Source organism: Gopherus flavomarginatus, chromosome 3, assembly GCF_025201925.1.
Source record: "Gopherus flavomarginatus isolate rGopFla2 chromosome 3, rGopFla2.mat.asm, whole genome shotgun sequence".
Taxonomy (NCBI): Eukaryota; Metazoa; Chordata; order Testudines; family Testudinidae; genus Gopherus; species Gopherus flavomarginatus.
The window spans coordinates 16,790,116-16,813,320 of record NC_066619.1 but is presented as its reverse complement, the minus strand read 5'-3'; the positions used below and the strand labels follow the sequence as shown (position 1 = coordinate 16,813,320).

The 23,205-nt window shown below is 44.7% G+C and overlaps 1 protein-coding gene across 4 annotated transcripts in view; it reads left to right on the top strand.

Annotated features, from left to right (window-relative positions):
- The window catches only part of MYO5B (myosin VB), a 356,389-nt gene that overhangs the window by 95,348 nt on the left and 237,836 nt on the right, over positions 1-23,205 (top strand). For 3 of the 4 annotated variants that reach the window (XM_050944628.1, XM_050944626.1, XM_050944627.1), the window contains exon 2: positions 14,093-14,203. The exons of the other annotated variant lie outside the window; for it this stretch is intronic. In XM_050944628.1, coding sequence (XP_050800585.1) covers positions 14,093-14,203 — 111 coding nt within the window. The remainder of the gene's footprint in view (positions 1-14,092; positions 14,204-23,205) is intronic. 4 annotated transcript variants of the gene reach the window in all.

Sequence of the window (23,205 nt, the reverse complement as noted above, 5' to 3'; positions counted from 1 at the left end):
CCCAGTATGCCTTTTCTTATGTTCTTATGTCTATGTGGACATACAGGCTGAGTTGTAAGCGCTATTCCCAAAATGACTGTTGAATTATATGGTTCCATGTTTTGGAGCTGTGGTAACATTCAGATTCTCTCAGGAAGTCTGACAGTCATTTGACCGAAGAATGGGAATTTCCTTCTGCACGCTTGGACACACCCAACGTTTCTATGACTCAATAAGTAAATCTTCCTTGAACATCTTTACTTGATGAAAACGGTAACACTAATTCCAGCAGCAGTAGGAAAAGCTGGGATCTGAAGGCTTAATCCTGCAATATACTGAGCACCTCCTTTGTGATGCTGTGCACCATCATCTCCCATTGACATCCGTGGAAGCTGAGAATACTTGCTGCTGTGCAGAATCAGCTTCTGAGAGGTCACACTGGGAAGTTTTTTATTTTAAACTTATAATTGATTTAGCATTTTTTATTTTCATTTATTTTTGTAATCTTCCACACTTACAAGAGCTGTAAGTGGGTTTTTATCAATTTCTTTCTTTAGAAGGCTCAGTATTGAAACGTATTTGAAGTAAAGGATGTCATACTCATAGTTCTCACTGCATTAAATTTTGATTACAACTGTAGTATTATAGTTCATCTCTTCTTATCCTACAAAATACTCTGTAAAAATCCCATTGTCCTTCAAACCCTTGAATTCTTGTGTTTATAGAGTCTTTTATTTAATCTTGGTGAATTGGAAAATTAGTTGTATTATTAAAATGATAGTTCTAAGAACTGGATGGCTCAGGGGACTGTTAATGGGTTATGAAGGCTTTTTAACCCTTAGGTTGCTAGTTCAAATTCATCCCTGATCGATGGAGGTTGAAAGCTTCTACCATCTGATAGCGGTTAAATAGCATAAAACCCAGTCACCACATTTGTCACTAAATAGCAGCCTGGACAGAGAAGCTGAGGACTGAACTGATAATGGAAACTGAATTAAACTCTTACCCCTAAAGCTGATCCGTCAAGTCCAAGCTGCAACTTATTTGGTTTCTCATTTGGGGAAATTTGTACAGCTGCTGCTGCTTTTGTAGTTTCTCTCTGGATAAATAACTGTATTTCTGCAGCTGTCCATCCAATAAGTTGGCCAGTTTGCTTCAGTCATCTGTGCTGAAGGCCCTCTACTAATTTCCAAGTTGTCAGTTTTATGTTGTTTTTGGTTAGTGTTACTTAGGTGACAATTAACTTCTACTAAACAAACTATACTAACTTCCCAAGCCATCTGAGATGCTAGTGTGTTTACACTGTTCTATAGACAAGAAGAATATAAATGTTTCCTTCTCCTTTCTTCCTTCGATCCAAAATTGGTAATTTGGAGGAAGAATCTCTGCGGCCTGTGGTGCAGGAAGGGAAGTGCTCAGTTCCAGACTAGTCTCATGTTTAAGGTTGGAAATCTTGCAAGCAACAGGGACTAGAACTGTGAACTCCAGACCTTTTGGGGAGCTGGGTCTCTGGCCTTTTTCCCAGTGGGATACAAGCTGGATCTTAAACACGTGACATAGAGTACAGAAACGCTATTTCAGACATTTTTCTAAAATGTTTGGAGAAAGAGGGAAAATTAGACATCAGAGAGTTCTTAGCCAGACCTTTTGTTCAAGGGCTTGAGCTATAGAGAAAATATCCAGCCTCTGCAGCTGTGGAGGCCCTAGATGTAGCAACGCTCTGAGGGGAAGGGTTGAAAAGCCCTATGTAGAGGGTTTGCAAGCTGGAGCTGCTTCACCAGTACTCTCTGCGTCCATAGCACATGGGGGCTTGGGACAGAGGCTGGCTGATGCACAGCTAACCTGATGTGCTAGCTTTCCCAGCAGCACGACGGTGCAGGGGAGTTTGGATATTGCTTCACTCCCATTCTTCTCCCTGAAGTGGGACGGATTCCATATCCCTAACTCACTCCAGGTCAAGCAAACAACCTTGACAGCAAAAGTTACCCTCTGCTTTCTTAAACATGGGTTTCTTAAAGGGATCACACAGACCGTTGAAATGAACTGTCCAAGCTGTATTTTTGTATATTCTGACATTCACTGTGGAGACACTTTTACCCAATCTGGAAGGCTATCTGTGTATCATTGCTCAGTGCTGCTTTACCTTTGGTTTATGATGGAATATTGTACAAGAAGGTATAATGGAGTGATTAAATGACTATTCATAGAGAAATGCAAGGCAGTGCAACAAGGAGACTAGAGTAGTGACCAGATCTTCTGAGGAGAGAGAGGTCTAGTGCATATTTGACCACTTACAGCGTGTCTGCCACTAGAACCAGGTCAACGTGGGTGAGGTAATATCTTTTAGTGGATCAGCTTCTGTTGGTGAGAGAGACAAACTTTTTGAACTTACACAGAGCTCTTCTTCAGGACTTGGAAACTTACTTATGCCAGGTCTACTCTACAGAATTACTTTGGTATAACTCGTTACTCGGGGGTGTGAAAAATCCACATCTCTGAGCAATGTAGTTATACCGACCCAAGCGTCAGTGTATACAGCAGTATGTCAGCAGGAGAGCTTCTCCTCCCACCGACATAGATACCACCTGTCGTGGAGGTGGATTAACCAAGGTGATGGGAGAAGTCTCTCCTGTTGGCATAGAGCATCTTCACTAAAGTGCTACAGCTGCATTGGTGCAGCCTTTTAAGTGTGGACCTGCCCTCAGTGTGTCACAGTTAAATACAAGATGGAACAGACTGTTTGGCATAAATACATATTTCAAGGGACCATTCAAAGTGAAGTGGCCTGTTCACACCCCTCCAGTTATAGAGAGGAGAGCAAAGAAAGGGGGGCAAGTAGTTGGAAGGGAGTTTGTTAGTGGGTTACAGATGCTTGTAATGAGCCATAAATCCAGCATCTCTATTCAATCCATGATTTTTAGTGTCTAGCAAAGTTACGAATTTAAGCTCCCGGGCTCATCTTTTGAAAGTGTTGTGCAGGTTTCCCTTGAGAATGAGAAGGTCAATACAGAGTGATTGCTTTGTAAAAAGCGTTCACCCACAGGTGATAAGGTGTTTGTCTTATTTTCCTGTGTGCCTTCATAGGAGACTGTAGCGATTGTCTGGTTTCACCCACATAGTTGCTATTGGAGTATTTAGTGCACTAAATGAAGTACACCACATGTGTAGGATCCAGGGATGTTGAAAGATGTGTTGTGGAGGGTGTTAATCGTTGTAGAAGTGGAGATATGTCTGCAGGTTTTGCATCTGTTATAGCAGGGTCTTGTGCTGATTTGAGGTGATGTCCTGGTCTGTGGTCTTCACTTCACCTTGAATGGTCCCTTGAAATGTGTTAACTGCTTATGCTAAAGAATCTGTTCCACCTTATATTTAACTGTGACACTGAGTAAGTTTCCCAGATCTGAAGAAGAGCTCTGTGTAATCTTGAAAACTTGTCTCTCCTACCAATAGAAATTGGTCCAATAAAAGATATTCCCTCACTCACCTTGTGTCCCCAATATCCTGGGCTCTCGGCCAGCAGCTGCCGCTCTCCAGCTGCCTGGTTCTGAAGGCAGCGCCCCATCAGCAGCAGCACAGAAGTAAGGGTAGCAGTACCGCAACTCTTCGTACAGTAATCTTGCAACTCCTTTTTGGGTCAGAACCGGTGTTTCCTCTAATTTTTATTACCCATGATGGAATGAATTTTGTTATGTGCACCAATATGGAGGTGATGTGATCCTGGTGCACATAACAAAATTCATGTGGTGGGTGGGGCTGAGGGATTCGGAGTGTGGGAGCGGGCTCAGGACTTGGGAAGAGAGTTGGAGTATGGGGGGTGAGGGCTCTGGCTGGGGTGCAGGCTCTGGGTTGGGGCCAGGGATGAGGGGCTCAGGTCTGGGGCAGAGGAGTGGAGTGCAGGCTCTGGGGTGGGGCTGGGGATGAAGGGTTTGGGATGCAGTGGGGCTCCCCTTGGCTACAGTGGGAAGAGAGGACTCCCTCCCCCCCCCCCCGCCAGCTCTCTTTCCCTGCAGAAGCACCTGGGCTGGAAGGGGTGTGGGGAGAAGGCGCCTCTCCTGCGCAGCAGGTCCAGGCTGGGCTGGGCCAGGGGAGGGATGCTTGTCCCCCTGGCCATGGCAGGTCCTGGGCTGGGTTCAGCTCAGGCCAGGAGAGAGGCACTTGTCTGGCTGGATTTGGGCTAAGGGAGGGGGACCTGTCCCCTGGCTGTAGCAGCTCTGGTCCGAGGAAAGAGCGCCTGTCACCTGGCGACAGCAGCTCTGGCCCAGGCTGGATCAGGGCTTGGGGGAAGGGTACCTGTCCCCTGGCCGCCACAGGTTCAGCGCTGGACTTGGTTGGGGCTGAGAGATGGGTGCCGTGGCAGGTGCGGGGCTTGGAAAGAGCGATCTCTCCCCGCTGCTGCCCTGAGCACCTGTGCGGTGCTTAATAGGCAGCTACACAGCTTAGAGGGAACTTAGGTCAGGACCTTTACAATTACAACACCATGAAATTTAAGATTTAAATAGCTGAAATCATGGCATTTACTATTTTTAAAATCCTATGACCATGAAATTGACCAAAATGGACCATGAATTTGGTAGGGCCCTAGTCATAGGCCAGGTTTTATTTTTTTGCAGCCTGGAATGAAGTTTCAGGACTGCAGTAATAAACCCATGATAATGGGATTTGTAAAAATGCAAGCACTTGTCTTACTTATACCTCTCCTCCATGGATGTTCCTGTGGCATGTTATGTAAAAAGAGATTTCAGAGTTGGCTATTGGGACATAGTAATTTCTTTCCAGTGCCATACGTTTTTCCTTCCCAGTACGCTTCTGAACTCTGGCATTTCTACATCTGTGTTAAACACTTACATGCAATATCTGTTTTGAAACTTCGGTGGGGATATGGCAGTACAGGTGAGTCTCATCTTACGCGGGGGTTCCGTTCCATGGTAAAGCGAAAACCGCGTATAGTCAAAATTACATTGAGTTGAATGACGGGCGGAATCGCCTGCACTATAGGTTGTCATAAACAGATAGCTAAGGGTTAATGTCTCTTTCACCTGAGAAGAAGTAACCTGAAACACCTGACCAGAGGACCAATCAGGAAACAAGACTTTTTAAAATCTGGGTGGAGGGAAGTTTGTGTCTGAGTTCTTTGTCTTGTGCCTGTACTCTCTCGGCTATGAGAGGATTTCTGTTTCCTGTCTTTCTAATCTCCTGTTTCCCAGTTGTAAGTACAAAAAGATAGGTTTGTTATTTTGTATTTACATGGTATAGTTGCTGGAATGTTTTGAATTTTATTCTTTTTGAATAAGGCTGTTTATTCGTATTTCTTTTAAGCAATTGACCCTGTATTTGTCACCTTAATACAGAGAGACCATTTTTATGTACTTTCTTTCTTTTTATATAAGCTTTCTCTTTCAGACCTGTTGGAGTTTTTCTTTAGTGGGGAACTCCAGGGAATCGAGTCTGTGCTCACCAGGGAATTGGTGGGAGGAAGAAGTCAGGGGGAAAATCTGTGTGTGTTAGATTTACTAGCCTGACTTTGCATACTCTCTGGGTGAAGAGGGAAGTACTTCTGTTTCCAGGACTGGAAATAGAGAGGGTGGAATCCCTCTGTTTAGATTCACGGAGCTTGCTTCTGTGTATCTCTCCAGGAACCCAGGGAGGAAACACCTGGAGGGGGGGAAGGGAAATGGTTTATTTCCCTTTGTTGTGAGACTCAAGGGATTTGGGTCTTGGGGGTCCCCAGGGAAGGTTTTTGTGGGGGACCAGAGTGCCCCAAAACACTCTAATTTTTTGGGTGGTGGCAGCTTTACCAGGTCCAAGCTGGTAACTAAGCTTGGAGGTTTTCATGCTAACCCCCATATTTTGGACGCTAAGGTCCAAATCTGGGAATAGGTTATGACATAGGTACATTATTAAAATTGTTTTTCTCTTATATTTTTTTAAGCCGACCGCGTAAAGCTGAAATCGCATAAGATGCGACAGACTTGTACTGTTTCTTTTTATACTGAGGGACTGACATACAGTGTCAGTCTTGTTTTAATTTGTCACTACTATTTATCTGAACTAAAACCCATATTATTTTCCAAATGTTTTGATGGTTTTGGATAAAGAATAAGAACATTTGCAATTCCTTGTGTGTAGTGGTTGCATCTTGTTGGGTAGAAATTTTTAAATACCTCTGCTGTCTGGATCTCATCTGGCTGATGTGGCCCTTCATATTTCTGAGGTAGAAACATAGGGCACACAATTCAATTTGAGGCGGGGAGAGGGGTAGGTGGTGTTGGACAAGACCTCCAAAACAAAGATCCTATATGCTGTGTGTGGATGTTAAAAGTTCCATGATACTACTTATAGGAGCAAGGTTTATCTCTGTGTGTCTTTTGGCAGAGGGAGAACTTGGTCCACTGTTTTAGTGTGCTGTGTGCTAGTAATCTATCTGGCTGCTATCCTTCACCCCAGTGGTGGCTGCATTTCAGCAGTGGGTGAAGTGAGTCGACAATGCTATGTGAGGCACTTTAGAATGCTTTAGGGTGAAAGATGTTACACTAGGCACTATCAGAATCCTTTTCTTTCCTGCCACACTGTATTTGCGGTAATTCCATGGTAGCTTTAATCCAGTGCAAACTGTAAATGCCAAGATTTTTAATGGCACCACCTCTATCTAAATGAGAGTTACTATTAAGGGTAAAAACTTGGCGTGCACTGAGGTGGTATCGGGAGGCACAAAATAAGGTGCAGAGCATGGCAAAAGATACGCCTTTTTGCTTTTTCTTTTGTTCTGCTGATGTCTTTGTATAGCTCCATTCACATAAAGGATCCTGCTGCTGCAGCTATTGAACAATCTTAACAGTAATTACACATTATACATATAAAAATCCATTGCTGTTCAGCTGCAGAGCAGATTATTTTTACAAATGCTGTTCCTTTAACTCTTGAGTGGTGCTTAAAATTAGCCTAAGTAGTACACAGTAGGTTTTGCTTTCAAAGGGATGTAACTATATTGCTATCAGGATACATTTGGGGTATGTGGCGGGGGAAGGGTGTGGGGGTTATATAAGGCTTATTTAAATATTTAGGACTCTTGTGTTTTACTAACAAAAGCAAATGCAGAACTTGGTTGGCATAGAATTCCTTTGCCATTTCTGTTTCCTACTATATAATTTAAACTGTTTATCCTGTCAGGCAGGCTAAAGGTTTTAGGCACCAATGTTTACAGTGAAGGGTTTTTAGTCGGAATCAGGGTGATCATATGTCCCTGACAACAACAAAATAACTCTTTTGTGACAGAGAGAAGTGGCCAGCTGAGCTGGTGAAACTGGTAGCATATTGACGAATACATGTTGGACTCAGGACCCATCCCCTCCAACAGGCCTGCCCCAAGGCTTCTGAGAACTCCTAGTCCAGCCCCTCTGTATGAGTCCTCACAACAGCACCTCTCATGCATGAGCCAAATCTATAGAGTAAGTGGGAAGAAAAGGAGGAGTCAGAAACAAGGGAGGCATGAGATGAGGCTGTCAGAGCCGATGTTCCCAAGTCTGTCCTCGGTGTGCCTGCCATGGCAGGTGTCCTGGTTTCACACTCTGAAAAGCTGGTCCATGCTAAGTGGAAGATAACCTATAGTTTGTACTACAGCAGTTTCACAGTGCGTGGAACGTGCAATCAGAGATATACGTACTATTGCATTGTAAACATAGCTTCTGCCTGAGGTCAGCAGGAGTGAGATCCACTGCATTGAATTTTCAGTATTCATTCAACTCTTGTGTGTTGTTTCCTTGTTGTGGGAAATGGACACTTCTCTTCCAGTGAAGATGCCTTCTGTGTCTGGAAATCCGATGTTGTTTGTTGAGTCCTACCGATCTATTGGAATTGCTCACACTGCCATGTGCAGTGCTTGATAAATATTTGGAGAGCCAAGTGCTAGTGCAGCAAATGCACCATATTGCCCTCTTACCTGCTTCACTTAGCACAGTAGGATGCTTTTAAATAGGCTAATGTGGGTATTTATTTCATTGCATGATATCATCTAAGATAATACACTACCATATAAATGAATCAAACCTCATTAGAACATGATGTTATGATGCTAAGTAGTGTAATCTTATTATTCATGAACAATTCTGCTCTTCTATTCAGATTTATTCCCTATTAGGGATACAGGGGGTGCTCAGGTTAGATGTGTATATTTAAATCTTCCCGACAGGCCTGTCTTTAGGATTTCTTATTAGCAACCAGAGGATGTTCAGGTAGAGTGGGAGGGACCTACAAAAGGGTTGAGATAGATGTGTGTTGAGGGCCCTTCTCGGCTTGCTGTGGGCAATCTGCACGTTAGATTCTTTATTCTCCCCCTACCTGTTGTTGGAGTCTCCACTCCAGAGGACGCTGCATTCCAGTGGTTCTTTGTGCAGAACTTGTAAAATCCTTCAGGATGAAATGTGCTATAAAAATCTAAAATATTTCTAAAATCTCACAATGTTCCCAAAGTTTCCAGGTATCTCCACCTGCAGTGTCTTCCCCTGCAACAGAGTTAACCTTGATTCTATAATGGGTTTCTCCTGGGGCTGGAAATTAGACCAGATTTTGTGCCTCTGTGTGTCTCTTTTTTTCAATCTGTTTCCTTTTGGAATTTCGCCCTCATTGAAACCCGCCTTTCTGTTGTTGTGTTGTATGACTGTACTGTACCCAGGGCCATTTCTCTTGACAGCCAGTCTGTCTCTCTCCCTTTCCTGGCCCCAAGCTATGCTTCTTCGTTTTGACTTGATGCTGCTTTCTGATAATCTCATGAGGTTTTATTTATAAACAAATATACAGGTGATGCAGTGAACTGGACTGTGAGTCAGGAGGTCTCAGCTGAGAGTCTGTGCTGTGCCTCATAGAAGCAGGCTGGTTGGGGAAAGGGTGAAGGTGGCTTTAACTCAACCTGTGGTGCTCTGGGGCCCGGAGAGCATCTGTGAGAAGTGCTTTCTATCCGCACTGGTTGGCTAGGAAACTATCCCATTCTGCCGAACGACGACCTTGAGTCAATTATACATATCTGTATCACCTCCTGATTGGACTACAGCAATACCATGTACCCGGGCGTAAAGCCATCAGCACATAGGAACCTGCAGTTATACAGAACACTGCAGCTGGTCTTCTCAGCCGCATGGGCTACTGTGAGCACATCACAGCTGTCCTCTGATCTCTACCCTCACTCCCTATAAAGTAGCGAGTCAAGTTCAAGGTCTTGGTGCTTGCCCACAAGTCCTTTAATAGTTTGGGCCCAGCATATTTGAAAGATCATCTGAAGCACCGTGCTGACAACTCTGTGCCCTCATGCAATGTGGAACTTTCTGCCACAAAGGTAGAGCTCGTGTGCAGGGGACAGCTTTCTCAGCTCTGATACCAGACTCCCACAAGAACAAAGCACCATCACAAACCTCACGCCTTCCCCAGGGCTGTTGTGCTGCCTAGAATTTGTGCAGTCATGTGCCCCCCCCCCACATACCCTTCCGAACACAGCCTTGTCCCAGTCATGCCCCCACATGGGGGGCTTCTGAGCAGGTCCCAGAGGTAGCTTTACAGGTATGTCTGCTGTGTTTGTGCTGGTTACAAGGCTTGTAGGGCCCCTTTATGTACCTGCAGCTTTTAAATGCCTCATAAAGGAGCCAGAGCGAAGGTGATCTCAGACCCAGGTCTAGTTTCTGACTGCCACTGGCTCACTTTATGCGCAAAAAAAAAAAAAAAAAAAAAAAAAAGGGTTAACGCTGCTTTTGTCACATGCTGTAGTTGTAACTGTAACACTTCCTTTTCAAATCCCCGATAATCTGATCTAATTCATTTCTGCAATATGGAATTTTTGTTCTCCATCTGTCCACAGTCTCAATTTTTTCATCTCTCAGTACTTCATATAGGCAAGTAGTAAATTTCCTCGTCCCTCATCTTACAGGTGGAGAACTGAAGTGCAGAAAAGGGGAGTAATTTACCCACGATCACATAGCAGGTTAGTGGTCGAGCTGACAATAGATTTCAGGTCCCCTGACTCCCAGTCCAGTACCTTCTCTCCTAGACCACGCTGCCTGCTCCAAAGAAATTTTTTAAAGTTAGCTGAAAATATGATTAGTGGAGGATCATTGGCAGTTTACCCCTCACTGCTTCCTGTACCATTATTATAGGGAGAGAAACTGGGATGGGAGACTGAGTGGGAGAGAGAGAAACTGAGACCAGGAGTTGGGGGGCCGACTGGGACAGGCAGGGCAAGGAAGCTGGGGGCAACAGAGAGGAGTAGGAACCTTGGAAGCCAGTAGATAGCTGTCAATAACCTAGTCCCAGATTTGGACCTTAGCGTCCAAAATATGGGGGTTAGCATGAAAACCTCCAAGCTTAGTTACCAGCTTGGACCTGGTACTGCTGCCACCACCCAAAAAATTAGAGTGTTTTTGGGCACTCTGGTCCCCCCAGAAACCTTCCCTGGGGACCCCCAAGACCCAAATCCCTGAGTCTCACAACAAAGGGAAATAAACCTTTTCCCTTCCCCTGTTCCTGGAGAGAGACACCGAAGTAAGCTTCGTGAATCTAAACAGAGGGATTCCACCCTCCCTGTTCCCAGCCTTGGAAAACAGAAGTACCGAGAGTTAATCTCTCTTTTCCCCCCTCACCCAGAGGGTATGCAAAATCAGGCTAGTAAATCTAACACACACAGATTTTCCTCTGACTTCTTCCTCCCATCAATTCCCTGGTGAGTACAGACTCAATTTCCCTGAAGTCCCTCATTAAAGAAAAACTCCAACAGGTCTTAAAGAAAGCTTTATATAAAAAGAGAGAAAAATACATACAAATGGTCTCTCTGTATTAAGGTGACAAATACAGGGTCAATTGCTTAAAAGAAATATTGAATAAACAGCCTTATTCAAAAAATACAATTCAAAGCACTCCAGCAACTATAGACATGTAAATACAAAACAACAAACCATTTTGTACTCACAACCTGGAAACAGAAGATTAGAAAGCAGGAAATAGAAAAAATCCTTCTCTAGCTGAGAGAGATTCAGGCAGAAGACAAAGAACTCAGACACAAACTTCCCTCCATCCAGAGTTGAAAAAATCCTGTTTCCTGATTGGTCCTCTGGTCAGGTGCTTCAGGAACTTCTTTCCAGGTGTAAGAACATTAACCCTTAGCTATCTGTTTATGACAATAGTGCTGTGGGGAGAGATTGGATGAGGAGTCAGAGGGAATTGGCTGTGCAAGGAGATGGGGACTGAGACTTAGGCTAGGTCTACACTGGGGAGGGAGTCAACCTAAGATATGCAATTTCAGCTAAACGAATAGCATAGCTGAAGTCGGCGTATCTTAGGTCGATTTACCTGGCTGTGAGGACGGTGGCAAGTCAACCACTGCTGCTCCCGTCGACTCCGCTTCCGTCTCTCGCCGCAGTGGAGTTCTGGAGTCAATGGCAGAGCGATCGGGGATCGATTTTTATCATGTCTACACTAGACAGGATAAATCGATCCCTGATAGATCAATCACTACCCGCCAATCCGGCGGGTAGCGTAGATGTACCCTCAGTGTGCCTGCAGGAAGGAGGTGGGGTGGAGAGGAGACAGATGTGATGAGGAGCTGGGCCCAGGGGGATACGTCGCACTGTATGGGCAAGGTGGTTTGGAGATGAAACACTGAGACCTGATGAGGACATTGCCTTTGGGATTCAGTGGGATAATGTGGGAGATGGAGGAGTGATGGGGGTCCCCTGGAAGCCAGGGTTGGGGAAGTGATAGATTGGCTGAGAAGCCAGTGTGGAAGAAGGGGAACTGGGACTGGTTGAGCAAGGAGTGTGGGACTGAGGTGAGAAGCCTGGGGAGTGGAAATTGGGACTAGCTAGGGGAGGTGAATGGGACTGGGATTTGGGAGCTAGGGGAGGGGAAGAGATGAGACTGGAAGGGCTGAGACAGAATAAGTCAAACTTGGGGGTGTCTGAGCTGCCTAAAGCTCTCACCCCTTCAGAGCCTTGAACAGAACCCAAAATGCCTGAGTCTCCGCATTCCTTTGCTGTCAGCAAATATCTGTGGAAACCCACTAGCAAAGTGTCTTGTCCTCTTCTAGTGCTGGTCTACAGAAAGCAATAGTAGGTTGTCATGCTATCATTTACTGTGTTTAGTGCAAGTGGCAGAGGTCTGTGGTGCATCTAAAAGTTGCAACCCTGCTGCTGGCCCATCTAGGGATGAGTGTGATGGAATTTGTTGCCATCCGCTCCTGCACCGAGGAAAGCCTAGGAAATTACACATTATAAACTCTATGTTAAAAGGTTACAAAGTCGACCGCTCAAAAGTTAGGAAATAACAGAATTAAGGTTGCCTGTGCAATTTTAATTGGGCCTGCTTGTACACATGTACAGTCTTTAGTTACGTGTTGTCATACTTCTTTTTCCCCACAACAGGACCCTTGTCTCACGCAGTGCACATCCTGCCCTGGGAATAAACGAGGGTTGTGTGTTTTTTAAAAAAAACAGAAAAGAAAGAAAGAAGGCTGTTCATTTGTTGCAGAAGCTGGTAAGTGTGTAAGGAATGAGGCAGGGGATTGCAGGAAGACAAAGGATGGTCTCAGTTTAGTTGTATGCTGCCTTAAAGAACTGGATTCTGTCTTTGCGTCTACCACAGAGCACCTGTGTGATGCTGGACAAGTCACTTCAACCAAACTTTTCACAGGATATTAACTGTGTTCCTCATTTTTTGGATGCTCAGCTGGAACCCCTAAGGTCTGATTTGCAGACATTCTGAGCACTCATAACTGCAGCTGACATCAGGTGAAGCTGTGCTTTGAACATATGAAGTGCTATATAATGCTACTTAACTTCATAAAGTCCTCGACACCTCAGATTGTGCATCCAAGATTAGTGGATACTTTTGACCTTGATCTCTCTGCAGTTCGCCATCTGTTAAATTGGGCTAATACCATCCTCTCACCTCACAAGGTTTTTGGGAATATAGTATTTGTGAAGCATTCTTATACTATACTGGTGAAAGCAGCAAAGAATCCTGTGGCACCTTATAGACTAACAGACGTTTTGAAGCATGAGCTTTCATGGGTGAATACCCACTTTGTCATACTGGTGAGCTACATAGACAAACCCATGAGGAAATTAATAATTGTCTTTAGAGCACGGTTTGAATAGTATGCAGTGGGGCAGGGGGAAGCCTGGGGACTTGCACTGAACAGTATAAAACAAAATATTTAGTGACTGCTAATTAACTGTGCACTGATGAAACAGGTTTCCTGTGGTGAAAAAATAGTGTGTGTGTGTGTGTGTGTGTGGGGGGGGGGGGGGAATCATGTAATTAAAGATTATCATAATGCATACACACATGGGGAGGCCAAATTAAGGTTGCACAGATAACCTTCTGGCATTTCTTGACTATGCAACCTGAATGTTCTTTAAACGTCGTGTCCCCCACTCTGTGGCCTTTGCAGGTTTAGAGGTGTAATTGTATGTTTGAGACATTTGGAGAAATCAAAAGTATATCCACTTACCTTTGAGGGGCATGCGTGTGAATATTCATTGCAGCTCTTTGAATTAGATTTTTAATTCCTGTAAACCTTTATTGGCATCACTTTTTATCTGACATCTTTACAGCTGGTGTATCTGCTTTAATAATGAAGCTATTAATGAATTAATGAGAAGCTGCTCTTTTGTGATAACATTGTAAATGTTTATGCTTTGCCTACTTATGCTTCTTGTAGTACGGTTCTGCTCCTCAGAAAGCATGTTTTGTATTTCAAAAGCCACCTTTCTGTCATTCCATAAAAAGAAGCATTTGCTTTCTTAAAATTGTCTAAGAATTATGCTGTTATTTTTGTGACCTACAGTGACAGGTAAATTGTCAGTGAAATCAAACTCAGACATCACTTCACAAGGGAGAACATAGTTGTGTATCATACTGTACTTGATCTTATAGTTAGTTAGTAAGAAGCAAGTAAACCAGTCTAGTCAAGAAGCAGTTTGATTCATGACTCTAATGTAGTGCTATATGTTGAGGAAGGTCTTGAAGTTGCTTCCACTGAAGCCAATGATGGAAACTTCCATTGAAAGTAGGATTGTATCCCTAGTGAATAAGTACATTTCTGACTTAACTGGTTTTCATGCATATCTTTTTTCAGTACACAAAAGTTTGGATTCCTGACCCTGATGAAGTGTGGAGATCAGGAGAAATTATCAAGGATTACAAAGAAGGGGATAAAAGCCTACACCTGAAATTTGAAGATGACACTGTAAGTTAATTAAAATTATATATGTTGCCCTTTTCAGTGGTAGATCTAAGCTTCAAATGATCCTCTGAACAAGCCTGAATCATTACAAGTTCTTGGTGTATTTTTAAAAAAAGTCCGTCGTACATCACTTTGCCACAGTCTCAGGTTCTCAAAGGTATTCCTATTCAAATCAAAGGTTTCCTGCCTTCTTTGACTTGGTTCTGCGGTGAAGTTGTAATCTGTGTTTGACATCCAAGTAATTTTTAAAATGGCATACTGTCACAAACACCAGATTATGACTTTGCTGGCAGATGAATTGGAAGGAGTAAATATTCATATTGCTGATTCAAACACATAAGTATCACAAGTTAAAAGCCAGCAGAATACAGAAAATAATTGGCCAAGTGACACTTTTTTTTCTATGTGTGCTCAACCTTTTCAGGTTTACTCCAGTATAAAACCCTGATTTCATTTCAGTGTTTGTCTTTTTTATAAAAAAATGGTGCTAAAGGAGGGTGACAAACAGGAAACTCCTCTCTGGTGTCACTCTACAATCTTTAAATGAACATGTCAGAAAAAGTAATGCCAGTTTATTTCTTATAAACTGTTTGGTGCTTTCCCTCTCCAACATGCATACGCTTATTGCATTAGAGATTCTGGTCCTAAGCTTTAAACTCACTAGTGGGTGGGACCTGGTTATCTTGCATATCACCTTTCCAATTATAGCCTGTTGAGACAGGGCACTCAGTGGGGGAAAAAGCAGTTGATGGAGTCCAGCATGAAACATTTTGACTGGAGGGCCTTCTTTAATGGAACTTCTTGCCTAAGGCCACTTCTACAATACAAACTTTTGTTGGCAATGTTGGTCAAGGCATGATGAACTGTGACCAACGTAGCTGTGCCAGCAGAAGCCCCTCGAATAGGTGGGGGTTATAACCCAGATCTGTGGTTTTGCCTGTATAGCTTATTTTGTTTTGTGGGGCAAGGGAAGGAGAGGGATAAGCTATAGCTGGGATAAACTATACGATTAAAAGCATAGTTTTGCCAGTATAAGCAGTGTCTCCACTAGGAATGCCTTGCCAGTGTAATGAACCAGCAAAGCACTCCAAGTGTAGACCTGACCAAAGAGCTTTTTAAAAGAACTCAGGCCTGTCTGTTTTCAGAGTACTTTTCAAAAGGTTTCCCTTGCTAAGCAGGCTGAAATCAACCCGGTATCCTAAGCTGTTGGCAGCTGCTGCTGCTAACATTTAGAAACCAAAATGAATAATAAGTAGAGTCCTTGCTGGACCAATTTAGGAGAAACCTTTTTAAAATCGAGTTCTTATAAATGTCATGTTGATTGGAATGTTAGAAGAGCCTAGGTAAATGAACTCTATAGACCAATGATCTGGAGCTAGGTCATTTGAAAAGACTGATCAATGATTGAGTACCTTGACCATCTTCCTAGTGTTGAATTGAGGATTCATACTTAGGGAAGAATGGAGGAAGAAGGATGGTCTGTTATGATGTTGTCTTTTTCAGCTGAGTATGAACTTGTTCTGCAGGACTGCGTCATGCTGAGACAATCACATTGCATTAGCATGTGGCAAAACCAACATCATGGTGAAACTCTACCATGTCATGGTGGTGCAGAGTTGGCTATGGAATTTACTTCAGGGCCGCCTTTATGATTTCACTGCATCAAAAGTTGGAGGATCATGGAAAACAGTGGTAGAGGGCAGCCAAATCTCTGACTGTCTCAGCTCCGGAAGTGCATGGAGTTCCCAGCTCCCCACAAATTTATAGTCTGAGAAAACTGGACAGCTTTGCTCAGGAAATTCCCAGCACTGCTACCGTCCGTTGCTTTGATAGGTGGTGTCACAAAGTTCCTTCTCTACCTTGGTGGGTCCTGCGCTTATTGGCAGATTTTGCTCACCTCAGTGATCTTCTCCACAGTCTGGGTCAACTCCTTCTGTGTCTGATCAGGAGTTGAGAGGTTTGGGGGGAACCCGGGCCCACCCTCTACTCCTGTGGATTGCAGCTTTCTATAGTGCCTCCTGTAACAGCTGCATGACACCTACAACTCCCTGGGCTACTTCCCCATGGCCTCCTCCAAACATCTTCTTTATCCTCACCACAGGACCTTCCTCCTGGTGTCTGATAACGCTTGTACTCCTTAGTCCTCCAGCAGCTCATCCTCTCACTTTCAGCTCCTTGCACCTCTTGCTCCCAGCTCCTCACACGCACTTCCTCTCCTCTGGCTCCCCCTGGCCTGACTGGAGTGAGCTCCTTTTTAAACCCAGGTGCCTTGATTAGCCTGCCTTGATTGGCTGCAGGTGTTCTAATCAGCCTGTCTGCCTTAATTGGTTCTAGCAGATTCCTGATTACTCTAGTGCAGCCCCTGCTCTGGTCACTCAGGGAACAGAAAACTACTTATCCATCAATATATTTGCCCTCTACCAGACTCCCTGTACCCCACTGGTTTGGGTCTGTCACAGTGGGTAATTTCTTAAAGAAGGACTTAATCTTACTGGATGTAGAGGGTCATCATAGGCCCACGCACTGCTTATACCCTAACTTGAACATTTAAGTGGTGCACCAGGCTTCTATGGCTCTATGCACAAAGAGGAGTTTTACCCACTTGTCATCTCTGAATGCCAAGAGTCAGCTCTGCTGACACTCTCTTCTGTTACAAAGATCGACTGCTATGGAAACTACCAAGCACACTCCAGTTAGATTGATGTTCTGTTGAGGAACATTAAAGGAACTAAATTCCCCAACAAGCCAGCTTGAACTTACTGCTTTCAGTGCCATGTTCTAGCAGAGCTGCACAGCCTACAATCTGTGTGACTGGTATAATCGTGCCAGGAAATATATTTTTCATGATCTGCTTCATCTAATTTGGTTTTTCCATTGAGCAGGCAATTTTTTTTAATTGTCCGGGGGACGATCTGCTGTGTTACTAGAACAGTTAACAGACACTGCTTCCCCAAACTGAAAATGCTCCAAGGGCTGTATGAATAATTCACAGCTCCTGCCAATGAACCAGTTTCACACTGGCACATCGGGTGTTACCCTCTTACAGGACAGGCAGCTGGGGAGCAGGAATGAGAGATGCTTGATTAGGCTGTTATGAAAACAATTATTCTTTTTCCTTCAGTATAAGCAGGGAGGCCAGTAGCAGTATGTCAGAGTGCCAATGTCACTGGGAAAGCAACATAATGCACCTTGGAACTGAGTGATAAGACTGGGGACACATTTGTTTGCGCAGCTTGATAGTCTTCTCCTGTGGTTGTTAATATGCCAAGGGCCATCCATAAATATGTGCCACTCCACAGGACCTCCTTGCATTCACTGTCCCCCTCCTGCTCCACTCCAATAAGTACATTTCAGCGTGGAGGTCTGATTTCACGGTCCATGGTGTTTTTTTCACAGCCACGAATTTGGTAGAGCCCTAGTTCTGGACATCTGCTGGAGCCTGCCACTACTCCCTGGTGTCTAACTCTCAGCAAAACTCCAGAACATAGAGCCAACCTTGGAGCTGCCAGCCTGATCAGCTGTTAGACACTCTCACCCATCTCTCCCACTGCTAACAAGTAATGAAATCCAGTGATCTGCAGGAGCGGCGCTAGGGTTTTTGGCACCATAGGCACAGGGCCGGCTCTAGCCATTTCGCCGCCCCAGGCACAGCAGCATGCCGCTGGGGGCGCTCTGCCGCTTGCCGGTCCCGCGGCTCCGGTGGACCTGCTGCAGGCGTTCCTGCAGAGGGTCCGCTGGTCCCGTGGCTCCGGTGGACCTGCCACAGAAGGTCCACCGAAGCCACCTGCTGACCTCCCGGTCAGGGCCGGCCCTGCCTAGGCGGGGGGGGTCCTTCCCACGTTCGCGGTCGGCGGCAATTCTGCGGTGGGGGGGTCCTTCCACGCTCCCGGTCTTCGGAACACTTCAGCGGCGGGTCCTGGAGCAAGTGAAGGACTCGCCGCAGAATTGCCGCTGAAGACCCGGAGCGCGGAAGGACCCCCTGCCGCCGAATTGCTGGCGAGGGTGGCAAAATGCCGCCCCCCCAAATCCTGGTGCCCTAGGCGACCGCCTAGGTCGCCTAAATGAAAGCACCAGCCCTGGTGATATGATTAACATTAATGTGCAAAACTGAGGTGTCTCTTCAGTATAAATGTGTTCCAGGTTTGCCAGCCTACTCCTTTATCTGAGGCCCCCGTTGGAACTCATCTTTCTTCTCTCTGCAGATATGGTGTCCTTAGAATAGTAGTCCAGTGCCTATGCTTTTTCCTAATAATACACACACATTCTTCTCCCTGATCATCCCACAGAGCTGCCTGCCCTTACATCATACTACCAGAGAGAATGAGCAGGAAACTTTCTTTCTGCTTTACTGCCAGCTGTGGGTTCCTTCATTTGCATAATCAGTTACCTTTCTTCTGCTTCTGAGACAATCGAACAAGGCTTCGATAAAGAACAGCGAGCCCAATAATTCAGGATAGTGCTCGTATCCTAGCAAGGAAATAGGTGACAGATGTGAAATGAGCATGTGGTTTTGGCTTAGTTCTTGTTGCCCATCTCACAACTGGCACTAACTGGCTTAATTGGCTGGCTATCCTTTTTGCCTCCTGGAGTTCTCCATGTAGATCAGAGAATGGGGCTGTGTGGGTGAAGCTTGCACTGCCACAGTCTCTGCTGTATGTGAAGGCTCCAGTGCTGCCAGTCTGGTAACATTCATCACTATTTAAAATTCTATGTAGTTATTTGCCCCTCTTGGGTTTTGGGGGAATTTCAGCAGCTTAACACTTCAAAACCTTCAGTGATCAGGTGAACCTGATAGAAACAGCCAGGGTGAGTTCTGTCAATTCTGGGTGATGTATCTCTGGCTGGGGGTAGTGGTGGTAAAGAAGGGAAGGTCAGAAGACCCCAAGCTGTTACATGTTGTGGAAACTGCATAGATGCTGTTGCCAGGACATAAAGGAATGAGTCATTTCAATATTATAACAGAGAGTTTATTTGATATAAAACCATTAAGATATCTTAAGTGTTTGTTAGATGGACACATTGATCTTTGGATTCACACTTTTAGATTTAGTGTGTTTCCCCTGTGATGCTACTTTGCAATTAATTCATCTTCCTTTAGAGAAGACTGGTTACATTCTTATTATCTGTTTTCTGCTCTTAACAGGTGTTGATAGCTGTGTCCTACTGGTACAGGTCTCATAAATGGAGTAGGATGAGCAGTCCATACCTGAAATATGACATGATAAAAGTTCAACTCAGCTCCTGTCATTCTGATAGATAACATTCAGGGCCACCTGTGCCAAAATGAAGTAGTTTGTTAGAGCTGAACTAAGTCTTGGGGTTTTCATTCCACAGTTATTTTATGTTGTTAAATGGAAATCTGTCCTTTAGGCTATTTTGTGACCGTTCAATTTATTGTCGGTTTTCAGTTAGTGACACGTCTGTCATATCCTTCAGAGCCATAGCTACACAGCCAAGTCGGCTTCTAAATTGAATAAAGGCTCCGTTCATTTTTTAGAAAGACTGATTTACATGACTGGATAACGGGGTTTTCTCTTCTTTTAATAGTTCTCCTGTGCAGTTGGTTTTTATTCTTTAGGCCATTCTTATGAAGTCCCTGCTGAGTTGAGTGTGATGGGGGCATGTTGATCTGATAAACCTAAGGTTAGCATGGAGTGACACACACATGCATCAAATGAAGGTTACGTGAACATCAGGATCTCTTTCAGGGAATTGAAAGCTTTTGGTTCCTGACAGTTGAAATGTTTCCGCTGTTGTTGTTACTGGCTTCTCTTTCTTATCCTTTTCATCTAAGTGAATTTTCATGGATTTATGGTTCCAGCAGCCTGTTCCTGGCTGCTTTGTGTCTATCACAAATCTCTTTCTGGAGTGATGAGCTCAGTGTTACATACTCCATGGGAATCCTAGGCTCTCAAAAATCCTAACACAGGACTGTGGGGATTATCGCACGGAACTCAGTTGCAGCAGTAAAGGTCAGGCTTCATTGAGATTCTCTCAGGAGTGGAAGAACTCAGTCTGTATGCTGCATGGGTGATGCTGCTCCTGCACATTTGAAAGAGATGGCATGGCCTACTGGAGAGGATAATGGGTTGGGGCTTGGGAGACCAGGCTCTGTTCCCATTTCTACTACTGACCTGCTGTGTGATTTTGGGCAAATTACTTCATCTCTCTGTACTTCTGGTTTTCTTCCCACCTTTTGTTGGTCTTGTCTGCTTAGCTAGTAAACTCTTCGGGGCAGGGATTGTCTTTTAGTTGAGCATAATGGGATTCTTGTCTTTTAGTTGAGTATAGTGGGATTCCAATCTTGACTGGGACCTGTTGGGGGAGTCAAGACTTCAAACTCTTGTGGTGGTGATTTACTTTGCTTATGGCACCAGTCTGGCCAAAAGCTGAGTGTTTTCTCATCTGTGTTGAAGCTTTGTTTCTGCTGGCAGTTGGAATAGTGTGGCAGAGCTCTGACCTTGCTCCCGTGGGTCCTGCGCTTCTAGGTGGTTTATGCTAGCCTCAGTGGCTCACTGTGACCCTCCACGTAGCCCTTCTCTCTCTAGGGCCAGGGTTACAGTCTACTGAGTCCTTTTCATCATAGGCCTGCAAGGAGGTTGGTGAGAGAACTCCCACAGTCTCTGTTCAGCCTCCTGTCCTGACAGGGGCCTGACTTCCCCTCCCAGGAGATGTTCTTGTAGTGGTGGGTTGGGGGGAACCCGGGCGCGCCCTCTACTCCGGGTTCCGGTTCAGGGACCCTAATGGTAGCAGTTGTTGGCAGCCAATCTTTCACTGCCACAGTTGCTACATTTCCCTGGGCCACTTCCCCACAGCTCTCCTGCTTCTCCCTTCTTCACCCTTACCTTAGGGTTCCTTTAACAATAGTCTGAGGGCGTCTTCAGTAACCAGTCCTTCAGCCGCACTTTCTCGCCTCTGGCTCCTCTCTGTCTGACTGAAGTGAGCCCTTTTTATAGTATCAGCAGGGCCTTAATTAGAGTCAGGTGGTCACATTAACTGAATGGCCTCTTTGCAGGTTAATTAGAGTCAGGTGTTCTCATTGCTCTGGTCAGTCAGGGAACAGAAAACTGTTAACCCCGTGGCCAGTATATCTGCCTTCTGCTATTCTGCTGTACCTAGCTGGCCTGGATCTATCACAATAATAACTCTGAATGTGCAACACAGCTTCATTTCCGCAGTATGTTTCATACAAAAAGGGTTTTAGTGTGTAAAGCTGAAGTGGCATCAGTACAGAACCAAAAGAACTATAGCAAGCTGTCACAGAGGAAGAAACTGTGCAGGATCAATTAGGGAAGTGAGGAGAGCTAGGAGTAAGATGTTTGAGGAGAAGGGCTTTGCACCAGCAATGGCAGGATGGTTGGAAGGGACAGAGCAAGCAGTGTTAATTGATGGGAAAGGAAGAGGAGCAACGTCTGAAGCAGGATGGCACCGTTCCTTTGAGTTTGAGACAGGGCTTTGGAGCTGTGCTCCGGTTCTGCTCCAGCTCCAGGCAAAAACCTTCAGCTCCATTGCTCCGGAGCTGCTCCATGCTCCAGCTCCGGGCTCCACTCCAAAGCTCTGCTTTGAGAGGACAATTTTTAATTGGAATCTAAAATGAGTGATGAAGTTGGGTTTGGGGTGTGGTTTTTTTGTTTTTGTGTTTTTTGTGTTTATTTTTTTTGGTTTCTTCGTTCTACTGTCCTATTTGTTTTTGTCCTCCTCTTCAGTCCTGTCTCCCGTTTAGATTGTGATCCTTGATAGCAAGGACTGTTATCTTTGTTACATGTCTGGACAGTACTTAGCACATTGAGGACCCTGATCATTCATGGTAGTTTTGAATGTGGGAATAATGTCTATGTGTTTAAATCTGATGGTGGTATCTGCACATGCGAAGATCTGGGCAGGGAGGAATTAGGAAGTCCACAGAGGAGGCTCTCTGCCTCCATCAAGGTGAGAGAGGAGTGAAAGGAAGGGTAAAGGCTTCAGCGGATGAGGAGTCAAGGCACTGGCAACCTGAAGGCTTCAGTTTGTCATCTCACTTCAAGAGAATCTCTGCTAAATATTCCATGCTATTGGCTGAGGAACTGAAGGCCTGAAACATGGCAGTGCCAGCATGTCTTTTGAGGAGTGAAAAATGAACACCTCCTCCATAAGCATCCTTTAGCTGCCAAAATATTAATTGGAGCTGTTTGTTAGATTGTCCAAGAGGCAAATGAGCAGAACATACTTGACACAGTTGGCAATGAATGGCCCTGGTATGCTTTTCCCCCACTTAGTATTCATGCGTATATCACTCACAGATCACCTGCCTACGTCCCCTCTGCTCTAGGCACTATATATTCACTCTTTCCAGTACATGCCTCTCTAACTAAACTAAACAGCATGTTGGATAAAATGAATAGCATGGGAATTCTCATCTGCCCCTTTCTGCTTTCACAAGCAGGGTTTCACTATTGCTGGAGGAACTTACCATCAGAGTGTTCAGGGGGCAGGAACATAAGTCATCCGAAGAGTAAACAAATGTTAAATATATCCAGCAAATACCAAATTGGGAACTTCCCAAACATCTCCTGTCTCTAAGTGTCTGACAGTGGAAGTGCCCATGGGGGAATTGACAAAGGTATTTACAGATAAAGGGAAAAAGTCATGTTGATTCTAACCAGTGGCTCTGCTGTTCAGTTGGGGAAGAGCCAAAACTCTTCAGCCTATGGTGAGTTGAGTTGTATGTTTTAATGCCATCACCATGTTCCTCACGTAAGTCTACAGTGCTCCTGGGTTTGATTCTTTGCATCCTTTCCCCATTGTCAGAAGAGATTGAAGGGAGTATAGAACATAATGTGTTTGAAGTGACTTTAATTTAAAAAAAAAAAGGTCAACAAATAAATTTGTCAAAGGGAAGGACTCTGGATTCTGTGACTCTGGCTGACTTTAGAGGAGGATAAATAAGGATGCACATGTTGGATTTGTTGATGCTTTTACTGTTTTTGGTATACGGTGCTGTGTGTTACTAACACTTTGAGGTAGCT